General features: G+C 42.2%; 1 protein-coding gene across 1 annotated transcript in view; it reads left to right on the top strand.

Annotated features, from left to right (window-relative positions):
- Nucleotides 1-17,708, top strand: part of KATNAL1 (katanin catalytic subunit A1 like 1) — a 39,649-nt gene extending 21,941 nt beyond the window's left edge. Inside the window, exons 5-11 of the mRNA XM_069012553.1 lie at nt 3,109-3,233; nt 3,737-3,842; nt 8,380-8,538; nt 9,356-9,482; nt 10,430-10,564; nt 12,897-13,023; nt 14,526-17,708. Of these exons, the coding sequence (XP_068868654.1) occupies nt 3,109-3,233; nt 3,737-3,842; nt 8,380-8,538; nt 9,356-9,482; nt 10,430-10,564; nt 12,897-13,023; nt 14,526-14,724 (978 nt within the window). The 3' untranslated portion in view covers nt 14,725-17,708. The remainder of the gene's footprint in view (nt 1-3,108; nt 3,234-3,736; nt 3,843-8,379; nt 8,539-9,355; nt 9,483-10,429; nt 10,565-12,896; nt 13,024-14,525) is intronic.
- The last annotated feature ends 202 nt before the right edge of the window (nt 17,709-17,910 follow it).

The raw sequence follows: 17,910 nt of genomic DNA on the forward strand, positions 1-17,910 counted from the left end.
TTTTTGTGCCAATTTAACTTGGCACAAAGAAGAGGCATGCACTAACTGAATTTGCTGATGACACCAAGGTGGGAAGCACCATCACCAGAAAAGGCAAATGAGGCTGTTGTACGGGAAGAATTGGGTGACTCTGTGCTGGAGTCATGGAAATGGGATAATGTTCAGCGGTGCAGAGCAGCAGGCTGTGTACTTGGACACTGTGGAAAGAATTTCTGCTAGAAGCTGGGAGCTCAGTGGTAGAGGAGAAGACGGATTTGGATGTATCAGCAGAAACTGCATCAGGTTGAACTTCCATTTGGCACATTACCTTTTCCTAGTGGTGATGGGAAGGGCTGGCTGCCGGGGTGAGGCACAGTCAGGTGCCACCTTTGGCTTTGGCAGCGAGGGGTGGAGAGTGCATGTGGCAGTGGTTATCCTGCATGTGTATGCAGTGGGAAGAACCTGCAGGAAAGCAAGTTGTCTTCAGGGTCCGGTGCTGGTCGTTACAGCCCTCAGGGTTATTCTCTGTGATTAGCTGCCTGAGGTTGCCTTTAAGGGGGCAGTGTGATAATGCTGTGGGTGTGAATGTAAACAAAATCGCAGGCCCTGTTGAGGTGTTACCAGCAGAGAGAAGAGATATCTGTGCTATTATAGGAGGATCTGGTGAGAAAACAGCTGGAGCGTTTTGTGTACAACCATACTCAAGAAAGATATGTTAACATTAGGAGGGAGAGAAAAAGAAGGGTTGCCAAAGTGAATGGGTAATTATGTTCAGCTTATGTTCCAAAAGGAGACTTACTTGGCTTGGTAAATGGAGAGAACAAGCATGACACAAGTGTATCAGGGAGGTGGACACACCGAGGAGCAAACTGCTGAAACTAACACACAAACTTAGTACAAGAGCAGAAATAACATCAATTTTGGAAATAAGGTTTTTGATCCAGTGGGTTAGTGCAGGTCTAATAGCTCTTCCTGACAGAAAGCACAGCAGGTTTCTGAATGTGTAAGAGAAATATTGGTGTCCTGAAATTATGTGATGGAGGTGCCAAGGGTGGGAGTAGTCTTTTGCAGCCCTGTATACCTATCTGTTGGCATACCTTCTTAGAGAGAAGCCATCACAGCTTTATTTAAGGCTGTTTTGTGAAAGTAATACCCGAAGAAGAGATGGCTGGAAAAATCATGCTCACTCCTGGCTGATTAGTTTCAGGTGACATTTTAAAAAAATCATTTCTAGTCTATGCTCACTTACCTGCTGACTGAGGATTGCAGGTTGGGCCAATTTGGGGCCAGCGTTAAAAATCTTACTACTTGTGAGAGCTACAACTACTTTAAATCTTGGTTTCATTCCGGAACTGGGGGGGAATCAGCGTTACTACAATGACAGCCGAGGTGATGCTGAGAGCACATCTCCCCGCTGGCCGCCCTTCTCCATCCTTCCGCTGGCGAGACGTGCCGCCGGGGCAGGAGAAACAGCAGCCGCTGGCACTGCACGTCCTGCCGGAGCAGGCAGCGGGGCCGGGATCGGGGCCGGGATCGGGGCCGTGCTGCCGCCCCGCGGCTGTGCCGGGGCTGCCGCGCCCCCGGCCCCGGGCGCTCCTTCCCCCTTCGGTTTCTGTTTTGCTCCGCTCGGCTGAGCTGCGTCACGGGCGCGGCGAGCGGGCGGTGCGCGGTCTGCCGGCCGGGCTCGGGGGCCCGAGGGGCTGCCTGCGGCCCAGCGTGCTGCAGCGAGCCGCCCTCCCTGCTCCTGCTCCTGCTCCTGCTCCTGCTCCTCAAGGCCTGCCTTAACTCGGTTTCACTCAGGAAAAAAACCAAACAACACCCAACCCCAACAAAATAACCCAACTGTTTTGTGATGTGCAGAAAAATTTTTCTACTAGGAAAGCCAGTCCATCGCAGAACAAGAGGAGTATGTAGCAGACAGCAAATACCTTTCATGTCATTGTCCTGTTTTCTTCTTCTTCTTTTTTTTTTTTTCAATGGTTACATTTGGATTCCATTTTATCTGTAGTGGAATCTTGAAAACTCTACAGGGCGTCTTTCTCCGTTTCTTTTTTACACCAGACCATTAGTTTTTTACACCAGGTTTTTCCTTAGATGCAACTCTAAGCTTCGTTTCCATTGCAAAAAGCTGAGTTAGGAGTACTAAACAACTCAAGAGTTCACTTGGAAGCAAGAAATAAAAGTAGTGGGAAGATAAACTACTCCCTCACAGTCGTCGTGGGCAAACGGCAACTGGGAGGGGTGTAATCGCTACCTTTTTGTTTTTCCACTGCGAGGTTATTTGTGTGTCTCCAGCTGCCTCGCAGCCCGCCTTCGTCTAGGATGCTTTTGTCGAGCCAGCTGGGATTCTTTAACTTGCTGCTGATAGCGTTTAGAAGCTGAGTTAAGAGTCCTAAAGTAGCTCCCTACTCAGCCACCTCCGTTAAACTAGCGCAGCTGCTTTTCAGGCACCCCGAACGCTGGGAGGGAAACGATTTCCTTCAGAACTGAGAGGGGAGGAGCGTGAGCCCTGATGCTTCAAAGGGAAAATGTTACTTCACCCCCATAAGCTGAACGGCACTGTGGAAGTATTAACCAGAAACTCTGGGCCATTTGGGGCAGAGGCAGAGTGTGGCTCGGTCACTGAAGTTGCACTGGTGTGCTGCAAAAATGACTGTAGTCTAAGAAGCCTGGGTGTCTTCAGGGCTTCTTTAGGGCTTTTGTGCAGCTCTTAAATAAATATGACCTTTTAAAAGCATTTTAATTGTTTATGGAGCTGGCCTGCCAATGAGAGGTGAGACCTAGACAGTTTGTAGTTGAGGAAAGCAGGTATTGCGGGGCAGGAAGGCTTTAATGAAATGAAGCGAGAGAAATCTTGGTTTTCCTCCATCAAAGACAGTGTGTGTGGCAGCTTTCCTGTTCTTTTCAGTGATGATAGTGTCAGATGTTTACTTCTGACAGGTAAGGTGGCAAGTGTAGCATCTTCAAAATGCGCTTTGGATGCTCTGCTCTTCAGCTAGGACTTAATGTAGCTTTAAGTCGTGACACAGCCACCTTTGTGAGGCTGTTCCTGCATTCATGCCTTTGGTTGGCGAGGAAGTGTCTCAGTTGTGTAATGTTCTTATGAGCCTGTATGATTTTCACTTCTAGGGAAAGAAAATACCTCAGGAATTTGGTGATGGGGAAATTCCAAAATTTGATGGAGCAGGTTACGACAAAGACCTGATCGAAGCTCTTGAAAGAGACATTGTATCAAGGAACCCAAGCATTCACTGGTATGAGAATTTTCTCAACTCAAGTTTTTGCTAGTGTGGAAAAGGAGCAAAATTACCCATCTTCAAACTCCTAAAATAGGGAGACAACATAAGCTTCTACAAATAGGCAAAAATTAGATATTTTGCTTTAACAGTTTATTAATTTGATTAAAGTTAGGCTTTTGTTGCTAATTGATAATATGTGCAGTACATCCATTACAGGTACTGCTGAAATGAGCATATGCTCCAGAGATCTTTAAAGATGCTGCTTTGGTCTTCACATTGTCCAAAACAATTTTTAATTAAGCAGCTCTGGGTAACTTGAGTTGAAAATAATTTTTTCCCTGTCTTCCAAAAGTGGATTCAATTTTAGGTCGCAGTATTATAGGAGTGCTCTCATGAGGCATATGCTTGCATGCAAAAAGAAATGGTACTAAGTGAAAAGCTTTTCTATTTTTCTTGTATAAAAATAGAAGAAATATAGTTGTATGAGAATCTTGTACAAGTTTCTTCATCTTGCACAGGGATGACATCGCGGATTTGGAAGAAGCCAAGAAATTATTAAGAGAAGCTGTTGTTCTTCCAATGTGGATGCCTGATTTTTTCAAAGGGATCAGAAGACCTTGGAAGGTGAGAATTTATGTGGTGTTTTAGTAAATGGCACGCTATGTGTGTCTCCTGCTGTGATGTGTGGATGCCTGCAGCAGAAAGCTAAAAAGGTAAATGGGAAAGATCATGAATTTGTTCATTAAATCCTCTCATAATGATTCATGTAAAAGGCACTGAAAAAAAAAAGCTGGAAGTGTATGTGGCCCTTACAGTAAAGAGTATTTTTGGTTTATTTACTCACTTACAGCTTGTCAATATTATAATACTTCCTGTATGCCAGTCTGTAGATGTGAGCATACAGGTTATATTGACTGAAGCAGAATGCTTAATAGACCGCTCTGTATAGGATTATGGTGGCCAGTTGTCATCAATTCCCAGAAGAAAGCAGTCCTTGGACTGTTTTGTTCCAAATGTTTCAACTATCTCTTGCTCAGACTGCAAGCCTGGATGGTACAAGGAAGCAAGGAAAGAGGAAGCCAGTCTGGTGATTTAGCTTTGCAGTTACATTTGCAGCTGGGCATAGTTGCAGCTGGAGTGAGATGTTCAGAGTAGAAAGAGGAGTTGCAAGCAGGGCAATAGGAAGGATATAGGACTGAACTAGGCTGATTTACCAGAAGTGAGTCCAATCTGGGCCTTGCTTAGAGCTAAGAAGGAAGAGGAGGGAGGAGTTTGGCAGGCATTTCTGTAAACAGCTAACAAAATTATCTTGCTTCTGATGTGGGATGGATTGACACTTGTTTGGGGAATTACTAGTCACAACACAAGGCCTTTTTGGTTGCTGGGGAAAAGAGACTATTGCAAATTGTCTGTTATTCTGAGTGTGGAAGGCAGTGGCATGTGTGGGGAATGCTGTGTACGTGAGTAGTTTCCTATTTAGTACTCTGGTTCAGCAGCATGTGTCGGATCTTGCTCTACTAACACTTGTCCCGTCTTTCCCTGATTGGTGCTTGTGCTTCCCTGGCTTGTACTTAGGTCAGACCCAGCAGAAGCTGGGATATTGCTGCTTGAGAGCTGTTCAGGGAGGTTTTAGGGAGCCCAAACATAGTGCAAACCTAGCCCCAGGCTATCGGGCCTTTGGAGTTCAGAGTGCTTGTGGTCAGTACCAGTGGCCTTGTGGTTAACCTTAAGGTTAACTGAGCTGTCATCTTGGACAGAGCCTAGATGTTGTGGGTTACATGTGCAGGGTGAAATTTTAGTATATTTTGAACAGCTGAATCTCTCTCTTTTCTTCTTGGCTTAGAGGAAGTTGATCCATACTCTTAATATAGACTATGGGGGCCCCATCTGTTTAGTGCTCAAAAACTTCTAATGGAGTAAAGATCTGCTCTGCTTTTTTTTCACCTGTTACCATGCATAGAGGATGTAGTGGCCATCTGTCTTTAAGGCAGGTATCTCAGCAGACTGCAGAAAATGTGAAAATTGCCACTGGCCTTGTCTCCAAGTGTTGTGGCAATGGATAAAGGAGCAATAGCTTGGTCCTTTAAAGAGTTACAATCTCCATCTCTTTGCGTGACACTACTTTTCCTACTGCATAGTGTCACCTCTGAAAACCAGGTGCTTGTAGACATGGAAAATAAATTCTATGATTATTTCCTCTCTTCAGTCTGAAATGCAAATTGATTTCTGACAAGGCTATGAAGAGTCTTCATTGTTAGCCTTTTCCCTGGTGACTTGTAAAGCTGTAACTCTCATGAATTTATTTTTCACACAGAACAGCATGTATTTTCCCTACTGTTGACCTCTGACTGTGCTGTAAGGATGAGAAGTATTGAAGGGAAGGCTGTTTCTTGCAGTAATCAGTATAGCAGCAGGCATTTGTTGAGCCTAGGAATTCAGGACATAATTCAGGGAAAAAGGCAGCCAAAGCTGGTTTTGGATGTTCAGACTCCCCTGAGAACAATTCCCAAGACAGCCCTCACAGTTTGTGCTTGTATTCAGAGGACGGTGCCTTGTCTGAAGGAGCCAGCTGTCTTCCCTGATTCAACACAGGTGCTGTGTAGTTGCAGCCACGGGTTTCTGAGTGTCCATGGGTTTGCTCTTTCTGTTTCTCTGAACTGTTTTGTGCCAAGAAGGCCCAGTTGCTCACTGTGCTTCCCACTGCTCTGCTAGTGATTGTTACAACAACAAGAAGTAACCCTGCAGTGATTTCATCAAAACACTTACTCCCTGTGGTGCATTTCAGCTTCTTATTGGAATACTTTGGATTAACAGAGCCTTAGAGGAGGAATAAAGAAGTCTTTGTGTTTGTCAAGGATTTTAAATAGTAAGTGGCAGCCTCCTAGTTTGCAGAAAGAGCAACTTGATCCACTGTGTTTCTGTTTGCAGCCATGCACATCTTGTTTTGCTGTGAACTCAAGTTATATATATATATTTTTTTTTTAACTGGTATTTCTATTGTCTCTCTCTCCAGAGAGCTTGATTTTCCCCTGGCTTTACACCTGGTGTGGCTGCTTTGCACCTGTGTTATGCACATGTATAATGCCACTAGTACCATGTGCAAGGTAGCGCTTCCTGTAATACTTAGCAGGAGCTGCAAAGCGACGGGCTTCAATTTTGGCGGTGAACAGCATGTGTACCTGAAGCCAGGATTTGACCTTCCAGAATAACAGAGAATTGAACCAATATCCAAAAAATTTCATTACTTCCCTGTATCACCAGGTCCTGCACTAAACACAGTTTATCAAACACATACTTTGAATATGATTCAAATTAAGATGAAGCTTTTTTTAAAATATTAGATGAGCACATTTGAAGCTCAGAGAGAGCACTAAGTCATCTCTGACCTGCATATTACCGGCTGAGTAATTTTCACCCAGTCACTCCAGGGCTGTATTTGCAAAATTGTTTTAATATCAGTATAACTGTGCAGCATCTCAAATCTGAATGTCTGAGTGTTCATGGGGAGAAAAGAGAGTCCATTTACTTTTTATGCTTGCTGCTCTGGAGCTTAGGAAACCTTGAGCAGCCTGAGGAGTGACTTTGGACTGTTAGCTGTAGAGATGGCATGTGAACATTTCTGACTTAATTTACCGATGAATGTATGTTGAGCTTGCATTAGCTAAGTATTAAATGGCAATAAAGGTATTAAGAGTTAATGGAAAATGAAGTACAGAGAGGCTATTGCTTTTGAATGGTACATTTTTGAATAATTGCATTCCCGGTTGATTTGTTTTTATAGATCTCTTCCATGTCATTCTTTTTGCTTTTTGAAGTAAATTTTTGTGAGGAACAGATGAAATCTAATTTGCTCTATGGCTTGCATTTAACAGATATTTTATTGCTGTGGCATTTTATGTAAGTTATTAATTGCAAAGCACATTATGATGTGCAATTCTAACTCTAGCTAATTTGATTAGCCTTGCAATACAGTAGTTTTAGGAAACTCTTGTTAGCATGTAATAAGATCTTGCAGTTGGGAGGGGAAAAAACCCCCAAGCTGCTTGAGCACTGCATTTTCACTGATTTGCTTAAAATCCCAGGACCCTATTCTAGTACTGTGCAGAACACGGACCAGTGTTTTGTCCTTCTCCAGCTCTGCTGCTGAAAGGGTTGGAAAGGCTACCCATAAAGATGGCTGTATTTAGCAGTATTACCAAGAGCAATTAACCCATCTCAGTGATACAATCTTAACATGGGTTCTGAGAGCACTGTGTGTAAAGACAAAAACCTGTTTGTGTAATGATGGGTAAATGTGCTGAGCTTCAGATATGTGCTCCTTTCTTTCAGAGACCACAGATCGAAAGATAGTCTGATGATGTGGATACCAACCTGGGACTTAACAATTGTTTCTAGTTTAAAGCTTTCTGAAAAATCACTGAAGTTCGGATTAGGCTTTTGTGGGGCTAAGCAGGAGTGCACATGAGCCACAGTTGCTTATCTGTAAAATTGGAATAGCAGTGCAGTCCAGTTATCCAACAGCATGATGAGGATGATGTTTCATCCAGGAATTGCTAAGATGCAGTAGCATGCAGTATTCATAGGAATATTGAGATAGGGAGATTAAGCAAAAACCAAACTGATGTATTCAATGAATGCTCTCATGCAAATGTAAACATCAACCAGATTCAAAGGCATTGTCACAATGTTTTGGGAAGATGTTTTTCTGTAGAAAATTGCTCTATTGAGGGAACACAACTTCCTGAGAAAGTATTTTGGTTTCTGTGGAACTTTCTTCATGAAGGGACCTTTGTTCCAAAAAAAGAATTTACTGTCTTCATCTGCCTGTGCAGCCCCTTGTGATCTGGGAAAAGCCTATGTTCAAGTCTAGACTCTGTTTGATTCTGAGATAGGCTGAAAGTCTCTTGTCCATTTCCTAGGTGTTAGGTGCTGCTTAAGTTACTGGCTTTTGTGGTTCTGACTCCAGTGGAGTGGTAAGAAGAAATGGCAGAACACTTCCGTACTGTCCTCGACAGCAGGATACTTGTCTTCTGTTTTCCACTGATCAGGATTACATTATTAATTTAAATCCAGACCTTGGCTTATATTGAGATGTTGTATAGACTACCAATAGAAAAATGTTCTTAATTTGTTATTCATTACCTTTGTTCTCACCTTTCAGGGTGTGCTGATGGTTGGTCCTCCTGGCACTGGCAAAACAATGCTAGCAAAAGCTGTTGCTACAGAATGTGGGACGACATTCTTCAATGTGTCTTCCTCTACACTGACGTCTAAATACAGAGGCGAGTCTGAGAAGCTGGTCCGCCTCTTATTTGAAATGGTATGTCCTTGATGGGGAGATCTGGGGCTCATTAAGGTGAGAAAGGACAGTATTCTTGGTTTCCTGCCCTTCCGGTAGCATGTTGGAAGCATGGAATTCATTGAACTGACACCCCCTCAGCCAATTAGAAAAACATAATCCCTGTGTTTCCACATGTGGTATGTTATTGAGGACTAAGAAGGAAATGGTTTGTCACCCGTGTTTAGGATAGCATTTTCCAGACTAAATAGAGAATTGCGACCTTAACAGAAATTCAGTACTTGTTTGGTTATGGGATAACAATGGAAGGGGTTTGGAACAGTTATTCTGGAAGCAATACATGTTTTAGTTCTGTTTCTGTTCTGAGTGAAGCTGTGGCTGCAGTCCATCATGCGGAGTATGTGAAGGACATGTCCATGTGGACTATACCTCTGGGAGCCTCGCTGCACTCCTGTAACACTCACAGCTAAAACGCTTCTCTCTTGAGATCACTGAGCTCTCTTCTGTCACTTATGCTTAATATTGACCAGCCCAAAACCTGGACATGAAAACTGCCTGTATTGTGTCAAGAAGACTCCTATTGTGGTAGTGTTTCTTTTCCCCTTAGCAATACTATTTGCTGGGGAAAGCCAACCAACAATTGTACCCAAGGAGTACAATTTAAAGTGTGTAAACCTCAACATATGACAGACAGTTTATAAATCAATGTCTTGAATTCCTCCCTTGTGACAGGCAAGGAAGATATGTACGTAGTATGTCTAGCAGGGCTGGGTTGTGCACTGATGAGGGCCTGTGCTTGCTGAGCAGCCTTAATAGTGATGTTTTCATTTGAATAAAGGCACGGTTTTATGCGCCAACAACAATCTTCATTGACGAGATAGATTCCATCTGCAGCCGCAGAGGCACGTCTGATGAACACGAGGCCAGTCGCAGAGTCAAGTCAGAGCTGCTCGTGCAAATGGATGGTAACAAGGGCTTAGATCTGGGTTTGGGGCTGGGATGCTGTTTCTTTACCTGTGGGAACGTAAGAACGTGAGCCATCTGGAAAACCTGGCTTTATGGATAGGGGAAAAATGAGGTAGAACTTGAGATTAGTGTATTTTTTGAGTGTTCAACAGCAGATAATTGAAAAGGGTGTTCTGTGACTTGAAAACCCATATTAAAGAGACACAGACTCCAGGAGAAGTAGATAATGGAAATTTGTGCAGTTTAATGCAGGTATTTAATTTGTATTCAGTTTAAACAAAATTCTGCCCTTTGCTAGAGTTTCCAACTGTGGAACCACATTGTGAGATCTGCTTTTGCTGTATTCTATGGTGGCGGCTAATATTACCTTTTTAAGTCAGATGTAGTACCTGTTTTGTACAGGGGCACATGATGAGTGTGGCCATCTGAGGAGCAGTATATGGTGTAGAGGTTTGATAACCACCTTTATATTGCAGCTATTATAAACTGCTGTATAAACTACTGTATATAAACTGCTATTTAAAATGTTCTCAGATTTCCAGATTTGGTGTGGTAGGCTCAGGACAGGAAACCTTTTGATCCAAAATGTTAGTTTCTTTGCAGTCCTCACTCAGTAAGCTGAGTGACTCCTATTTCTTCTATGACCAGACTCAACAGAGATAGCACTCAGTGGGACAAGTAGGGCTATACTCACATATGGCTGTGTTATTTGCACTGTCAAAGAAAGGCTTCCCCTGACTCAGCAAAAAAATGAACTGTCCCTCTCTCTGTGATAATGATGGTCTTGTGACACCTAGCTATGGGAAGTTTGGAAAGGGACACAGGACTATAGAGAGCTGTTGTTTAGCTTTGTCCAGACTCTGTTTGTCTGTGCAGTGTTTCTCAGCAAGCATCTCAATCAGTAAGAGCTCTGGAGTAAAATTGCTCTGACCTGTTGTGCTTGCAGGGGTAGGTGGTGCTCTAGAAAATGATGACCCTTCCAAGATGGTTATGGTATTATCTGCTACAAATTTTCCCTGGGATATTGACGAAGCTCTCCGACGGAGACTGGAGAAGAGGATTTATATACCTTTGCCCACAGGTATGTTTGATAAGACCATTTTCCTTTCCTCTCTTTACAAGATGAGTTTAGGATTACTGCAGGACTGTTGCGTTTGTGAGGAATCCTGATGGTTTTATGATGAGCAGTGTAATTCAGGGGTTAATCATTTGTCTGGATTGCTTTATTTTTAAAGAGAGTGAGAGAAAGAGAAATATTGCTTGCTCGGGGGCTTAAAAGCAAAGAGCTGTGGCATTTCAATGCAAACCATTGATGGGTTCTTATATTTTGAAAGGGAGTTAGTTTTAATGAGCCTGGAATTATTTTAAATGTTTAATAGTCAGTCCTTGAGTGATCATCAAAGGCAGCCTTTGGACATGTTCACAAATACTGCAAATGCACTCCATGCCCTTGAAGACAAATGCAAAGAAGTGGATCCATGAGTTTTCACTTACAGGCTTAATTCTTTGCAAATCACTGCTTGCTTGCCTTTATTACTGTGCTTCCAGTCACTCAGAATGCAGCAGGCTGATTGCTTTCCTGCCCTAAGACATCACAGCTTGTATTGTCTTTCCTAGCTGTCATTCACCTGTCCTATTAATTTTGAGATTCCTATCACTTGAAGTTTGCATAGGTTCGTTTCTTCTTGGTGCAGTGGATGCCTCATCTCCTTGCATGAGCACTCAGGATAACAAGATGCATGTCCATGGTGACAGCAGTTGTGATTGAGTTTAGCAGGTCTAAGGACACTTAATAGTTCTCCAGCTTGTCTTTGCAGCTTACAGGCAGTAACAGCTCCTAACAGGATGCCTGTCTTTATGACCAATTAGTTTAAAATCCTATCAGCTCTTCCTCTTGTTTCTAATTAAACCAGATTGTTTTTTAACACAGTGTATTATACCCTGGACAACATAGGAGATGTGATCTGGTTTTATTTACAGTCTGAGGTTCTGTTGTATATATTCTGCAAGTAAGAATGTTGTGCTATTCTGGGCAAGTCTGGGTGATGCATTTTTAACTGTGCTGTGTGATTTGATGTAGTCAGGCATTTTAACTGAATAAGTGCTTTGATAGCATATATATACCTGTATATTGTGGAATTTGATGCAAGCATATATTCTATAGTGTTTAATTTTCAAAATGCTGCACAGATTTGCTTAGCCCCACAGCAACAATTAGAAGAATGTTCTCTGATGCAGGATACTCTCTGCAGGTATGCTGTGTGTACATTGTGCTCTCTAAATAATAAATCCCCATTTTATAGCTAGTGCCAGTTGTGTGTAATGGATAACACTGTGCTCATGACAGTTCTGCAAAGCACACAAAACCTGCAGCTTTAGATGAGCTTTCTATTTTCTTTTGTATTTCTCCTTCCCCAAAAGTTTTAAAAAAAATAATTAGGGACATCAATAAGTGAAACATAATGTGTTTTATTGGACATTTCTTTAAGACATTTAGCCTTTCCTACTGCTGCTTCTTCTGTTGTGGTTGTCCTTTTTTACAGGTCATAAAAATTGATCACTTGGGGGATAAAGATGCTGAGCTGGTGTATTTTTTCTGTACAGTGAAAGCCAGGAAACCAGTCATCCTCTCCTTTACCACCCTTGTGCAGAGTAACACAGAGGCCTGAACTGTCAAATGTGAATTCCCTCTTACAAACTTAGGCTGCTTAACATATGTACCCAAATGCACATATGCACATGCCCTCTGCAAGAGAAATGGTTAATTGGCGGCGTAAGTGCTCATTTACACAGCTGGTTATCACTGTGTGTGTACTGCATCTGGGTAGGAAAGTGAGATACTGGGACATTTGTATCATAAATATATTAATATATGTTTATTGTATTAATGTGTCTGTTTTCTATCAGGCTTCAGCTGATTCCTTGGGTCCCAACTGAATAAGCCACTTAAACATATGCTTAAAGTTCAGCCTGTTGTTAAGGGGTTTGTGCTGTCTGAAGCTCTTTTAATAGAATCCTTATTGTAGTTGTAATGAAACTGCATGAATTATATGCAGTCAAACCCTTGAACAGAGAGTGGATCCAAAGGGATGTGAGAAGAAACAGACATTTGTAGGATTGTGCTCTTGTGCTCTTGGGTAATATGTGACCAAATGCTTTATCACCTGAGACATAAAAGATTTTTTTAATGACAGGTCACTTCGACAAATACCTCTCGACCATGCTGTTTTAATATACTGCATTTAACCAAATTCTTCACTGTATTTGATTGCACACTTCACTATGACTTGTTCTCTCTCTTTTCTTATATTGAGCTCTTTTGTTCGTACTTGTCACTGAAAATCTAAGTTGTGTTTATATCTTTTTATAATGTAACTCTTGCAAGTCCTTAAGCAAGTATTTTAATGTTCTAGCAAAAGGCAGAGCAGAACTGCTTAAGATTAATCTTCGGGAAGTAGAACTAGATCCTGATATCAGCCTTGAAGAAATTGCTGAGAAGATTGAAGGCTATTCTGGTGCTGACATCACTAATGTTTGCAGGTATCTCATTGCCCTTAATTTGCAAATAGAACTGCATGGAAAGTCATCATTTGCACTATATGATAAAAGGCAATACCCACTACAGCTGAAGTCATGCTCACAGTGTGTGTGTTTGAGGCCCAAATCTATTTACTGTATTCATGTTTTACTGTCATGTGGAGTGGTCTAAAGACCATGGAGTCTTTCTGTGAGATGTGATTTTCTTGGATCTGAAGTGAAAAAAATTATCTGAGCAAATCTCATGTTACAATTGGCTGCATTTACTGTAGTTGTCTGCATTTGTTAATGTAGTGCAAAGCAGATTGTTATTGGTTTTTTTAATACCATTAGTTTAGGAGCTAGAATTCTGTAATCCAAAAAATTGCTTTCACAGAATACTTCTTTGGGACCTCTATATGCTGGATGTTTGGACAGCCACCAGTGCAGCACAGTCTTGGTGTCTACCTGAATCTCCTAGGTGAAAGGGTGATATAGATAGTTTATAATATTAGTATTTAATTTATTTCCATCCTGTTCCCACAATTTGTTTCATCTTTGACAAGTAAGGCTTTTCTCGTTAAGGACAGGTATATGAAGAAACTTATCTGAAGGAAGTCTATATCCCTTAAGAATCCTGTCAAGAGAAATTGATCCTGTAGAAGAGCATGGCTTGGGAATCTTTTTTTTTTCCCCCTGCTGCTTTTCTGAAAATGTGAAGTCCCTCCACAGATTTGAAAACTTGGCGTGTGTCATGTAGTAGTGAAATTACCTGTTCTCCCTAAGGCTTGTGTTATCCCTTGCTGGGAAAAACCTGGGGAAAGAGAAAATGTAATTTCAGACTGCCTGTGGGCCACAGTGTGAGAAAATGAGCAGTGTTTTTCATGCCAATGGGCCAGGCTGGCAGGATCTGAGCTGGGGAGGAGTCGTGGAGCAGGCAGAGCATGAGGAGCCACAGGCGCCGATGGCCTCAGCACACATGCATCATCTCACATGCAGTGCTGTGTCTGATGCCTCCTGCTCTGCCCTGCACAGATCCAGGTGCTATGGACAAGCAGGCAGCGAGCTGGGCTGCACTCTGAACACTCACTGACTGTCCTTTGGGGCTGCGCTGCAGGGAGGAAGTTGAAGTCTAAAAGGAACGGGGTGTAAAAATCCAGACTACTTAAAAAAAAAGGCTTTGAGTGCAGCTTGTCTCCCACCCTGCCCTTTCCTGCTCTAAAGCTGTAAAATTTCATCTCCATGAATCATTGTAAAAGGTTTTCAGTTTTATAGTTTTAATTATCTCTGCACATTTACCATATGCTTAAATGGGTTTTGGTGCCAATGCATTCTTTATGTTGAATTAATGTAGTGATCTGGGAACATGGAAGCTACGAAAGATGTGAACTGCATCTTCTATGGTAAATAAATGCTCTCTTAAGTGTTCTGCCAGTGGTTTCTAGCAAGGGTATACAATCAAAATTCAGAGGCTTACAGCACATTCTGCTAGCAATTAGCTCCCATGCATTGTCCTGTATTTCCAGGGATGCATCTTTAATGGCAATGAGAAGACGTATTAATGGCTTAACTCCAGAAGAGATTCGTGCACTTTCTAAAGAAGAGCTTCAGATGCCGGTTACCAAGGGGGACTTTGAGCTGGCTCTGAAGAAAATCTCCAAATCTGTTTCTGCTGCAGACCTGGAGAAGTATGAAAAATGGATGGCAGAGTTTGGATCTGCTTAATCTCAGTGACAGCTTTCCTTTGCTGGAGTTTTATGGTTTTCGTTGTTCTCACTTGCAAAATGAGTTAGAAATCTTTTTAAAGGTTTAATAAAAGGTCTGACTCTGCCCTCATCCCACCCCTTTCTGGTGACAGGATCTTTTAAGCTCTTTGCCTTTAAAGGGAATGAACACAATAATGAGCTGATACTGTAAAAGATATTTTATCTCTGAAATAGAAAAATAAGACAAACAAGAAGGGAAAAATCATACTTCTGAGGGTAGGCTTTTTATTTTTCAAATGAAGAGCAGTGTTGCTTAACTTCCTCCTAGTCCTTTTTCATGGCTGGAGTCAATAAATCATCTGGGGGATGTGACTCCAGAGAAACAGACAAGGGCTCACTGTACCCCCTGCTCTTAAGTGCTGCTTCTGCCTCCCTTGAATGTGGCATCCAAGTTATTATTCTTTCTCTCTGTGCTCGGATATTCGGAGCAAAGCCTGTGGATTAATTGGCATTACACAGAGGAAATGAGGATCACTTTTCCATCAAGATGTGGGCCTGACTCTCCTCTCATGAACGCCCATTTGGAATTGATGTCAGTTCAGACTTACCAGTGTTACTTGCAATGACTTCTGATGGAAATGAGAGGGAAAGAAAAAGGCATGGATTGTTCTCAGTCCGGTTTAAGCTTGTTCTCTGAACATAGTTTGAACCTGTTTGACCAGTAGGCACTTTGACTTAGGTTATAACTTGCACTTTTATGCTTATATATCATCCTGTGCTTTGTCTGTGCTATCTAAATGTAATTGTTATTACTATCATTATTTTAGTACTAAGAGTTTAATACCGTAAAGACGCTAATATCAAGGCTGCATTTAAAACACAAGACTGTCCTTAAAACAAGTGGCTGTGAACTTCCACTTCTGATTAGATATGAACTTTTTCCTAGCATTACTAGGCAATGGGACTTGTACCTGTTTATGTTGTAGAACTGTTCATGCTTAATTTTTTTGGTGAGGATTTCTTAAAAGTGTATAATTATTACTGGTTTAGTAATATTTAGAAAATAATCTGTATGATCTTATTTATGTTTTAACTGTTTCTTCCCTTCTCTCATACAAGTGCAGTGATGAGAAGGATTGAGTTCTAAACTAACATTCTCTCTAGAGTATACCTGTCACACTGACTATATGAGCTTTTCACAGACTCAGCCTGCGAGTCTGGCATATGAAGGTTTCCTGTGGAAATGTGAAGGAGTGGTCAAACGACAAGATTTACAGAGAAATATGCAAGCGCTCAAGTTTTTGGTGATGTTGTGATCTAGGCCATAAGTATCATGGTGGATGTGAATGGCCGTGCAGCTTGGTAGGTATTCAACCCTTCATCTCTCTACTGAGACTCCTAGTGGCATAGACAGATGTGATGAACTGGAGTAAGAAACACAGCACCTCCTCTTCAGTGGGAATATGTCCTTATTTGCTCCTTTTTGTTAGTTCTTGGAAGTTCCCAATAATGTCAGTAATTCAGCACACTGGTCTCTTGGGCCATGACATGGTAACCACTAAGGCAAAAACCTTAAATCACATACTTATTTTGCTCAGGGAAGTGGTAAAATCATCATCCCCTGAAGTGTTTAAAAAATGTATAGCTGTGGCACTTGGGGACATGGTTTAGCAGTGAACGTGTTAGTGCTGGGTTAATGGTCAGATGTGATGATCTGAGAGGTCTTTTCCAACCTTAATGATTCTATGATTCCTCCTGGGGAATAACTGGATCTTTATAGAGAGAAAGCTCTGAAAATATTGCTATGGACTATAATTTCTTCCTTATTGAAGCTGTAGGCTGCTGCAGTTGTTCTTTGTTTGTTTTACTGCAGTAGAAATTAGTAAAGCTACACTAATCTTTTGTGGCCAATGCCAGATTAGCACTACAGGGTCACTCACTAAAGAGGCCACTGCTGCCCAAGGGGCTTAATCTACACAACCAAGATGTAGAAGGGAGTTGACATGAATGCCAGTAACAACCCTACTCAGCTGCCCAAGAGCAGTACTGGGATTCAGCAGTTGCTGCTTAGTAGGGTCTAAGTACCACTTTGCTCAGTTTCACATTGCAAGCAGCATTGACCTTCCTACTGATGAAAGCACAGCACCTGATGAAAATGTCAGTCCTTAGCTCTTTGATGAACCTTCTACCTTAAGGCGTTAAACTTCCCTCTTGGCTGTTAAGCAAAATTCACTGTACTGGGCATTCCCTTTAGTAGGAATTATTCAGGTGCTGCAGTCTTATTCTCTAAAGGTCATGGTTTCTACCCCAGAAATGTTTTTACTGTACAGGTCCATTCATCCTTTACAGCTGCAGAACAGAAAAGTGAAAAGTTTTCAGGCAGTAGATGTTTGTGGTGGTTGTGCCCCAGTATTACTGCTGTGACTGGGGCCCTGCTAGATCAGGCACCCCAGAAGACTGAGACCACCCCTTCCCTGCTGAGACCTTTCAGGAAAGGGGGCTGTCCTTGTGTGCTGACCCTTTCATCTTTACCAAGTCATGCTGGCACAGTCACGTAGGTGGGCTTGGAGACTGGGTTATTAACTCCGGGGGAGCCAGCATTGGATGCAGCTAGGAGCAACCCAGGAAGTGCAGCCAACAGTGGCAACAGCTCAAGGCCCAAAGGATGAGCTTACTGCTCAAAGTAAGACCAGTTCACATCCCACTGGTGGAAACCTTTGTGTAAGGATATTGGATTCCTTAGAGAGCAATGTACAAACATGTCACAGCCTGCTGTGACACTGCGTTCAGTCTGCGCCTCTTTGTGTATGGAGATGCTCCACACACGTGGGGATACACACACACAATAGGTGGTGTTCAGTAGTTGTACCTAGATTACATCAAAAACATGTTTTAAAGCTGTGTTTACATGTTTTCTAAACATCTGTGAAGGCCCTCTTGGGTGGCACTGTTAATTTTTGTACAATATGCAATCTGGTTGTATGAAGTAATAAATGTGCACATAGAGTCTGTCTGTCTCGCTCGAGTGGGGCTGTGAGTGCTTTGCTGTTAACTGCTTCCAAAGGCTGCCATACAATGCAGATCTCTTCAGCGTGTCATGGTGCTTTTGGACTCACCAAAGTCCTGGATGGAGAGCAGTTAAAGCAGAGTCTGGGGTTTTGGATGAAGCTGCCAGCAATGCTCTCTCTCTAAATTGGCCTTTTGT

This window comes from Aphelocoma coerulescens, chromosome 1, assembly GCF_041296385.1.
Source record: "Aphelocoma coerulescens isolate FSJ_1873_10779 chromosome 1, UR_Acoe_1.0, whole genome shotgun sequence".
In the NCBI taxonomy this organism is placed as follows: domain Eukaryota; kingdom Metazoa; phylum Chordata; class Aves; order Passeriformes; family Corvidae; genus Aphelocoma; species Aphelocoma coerulescens.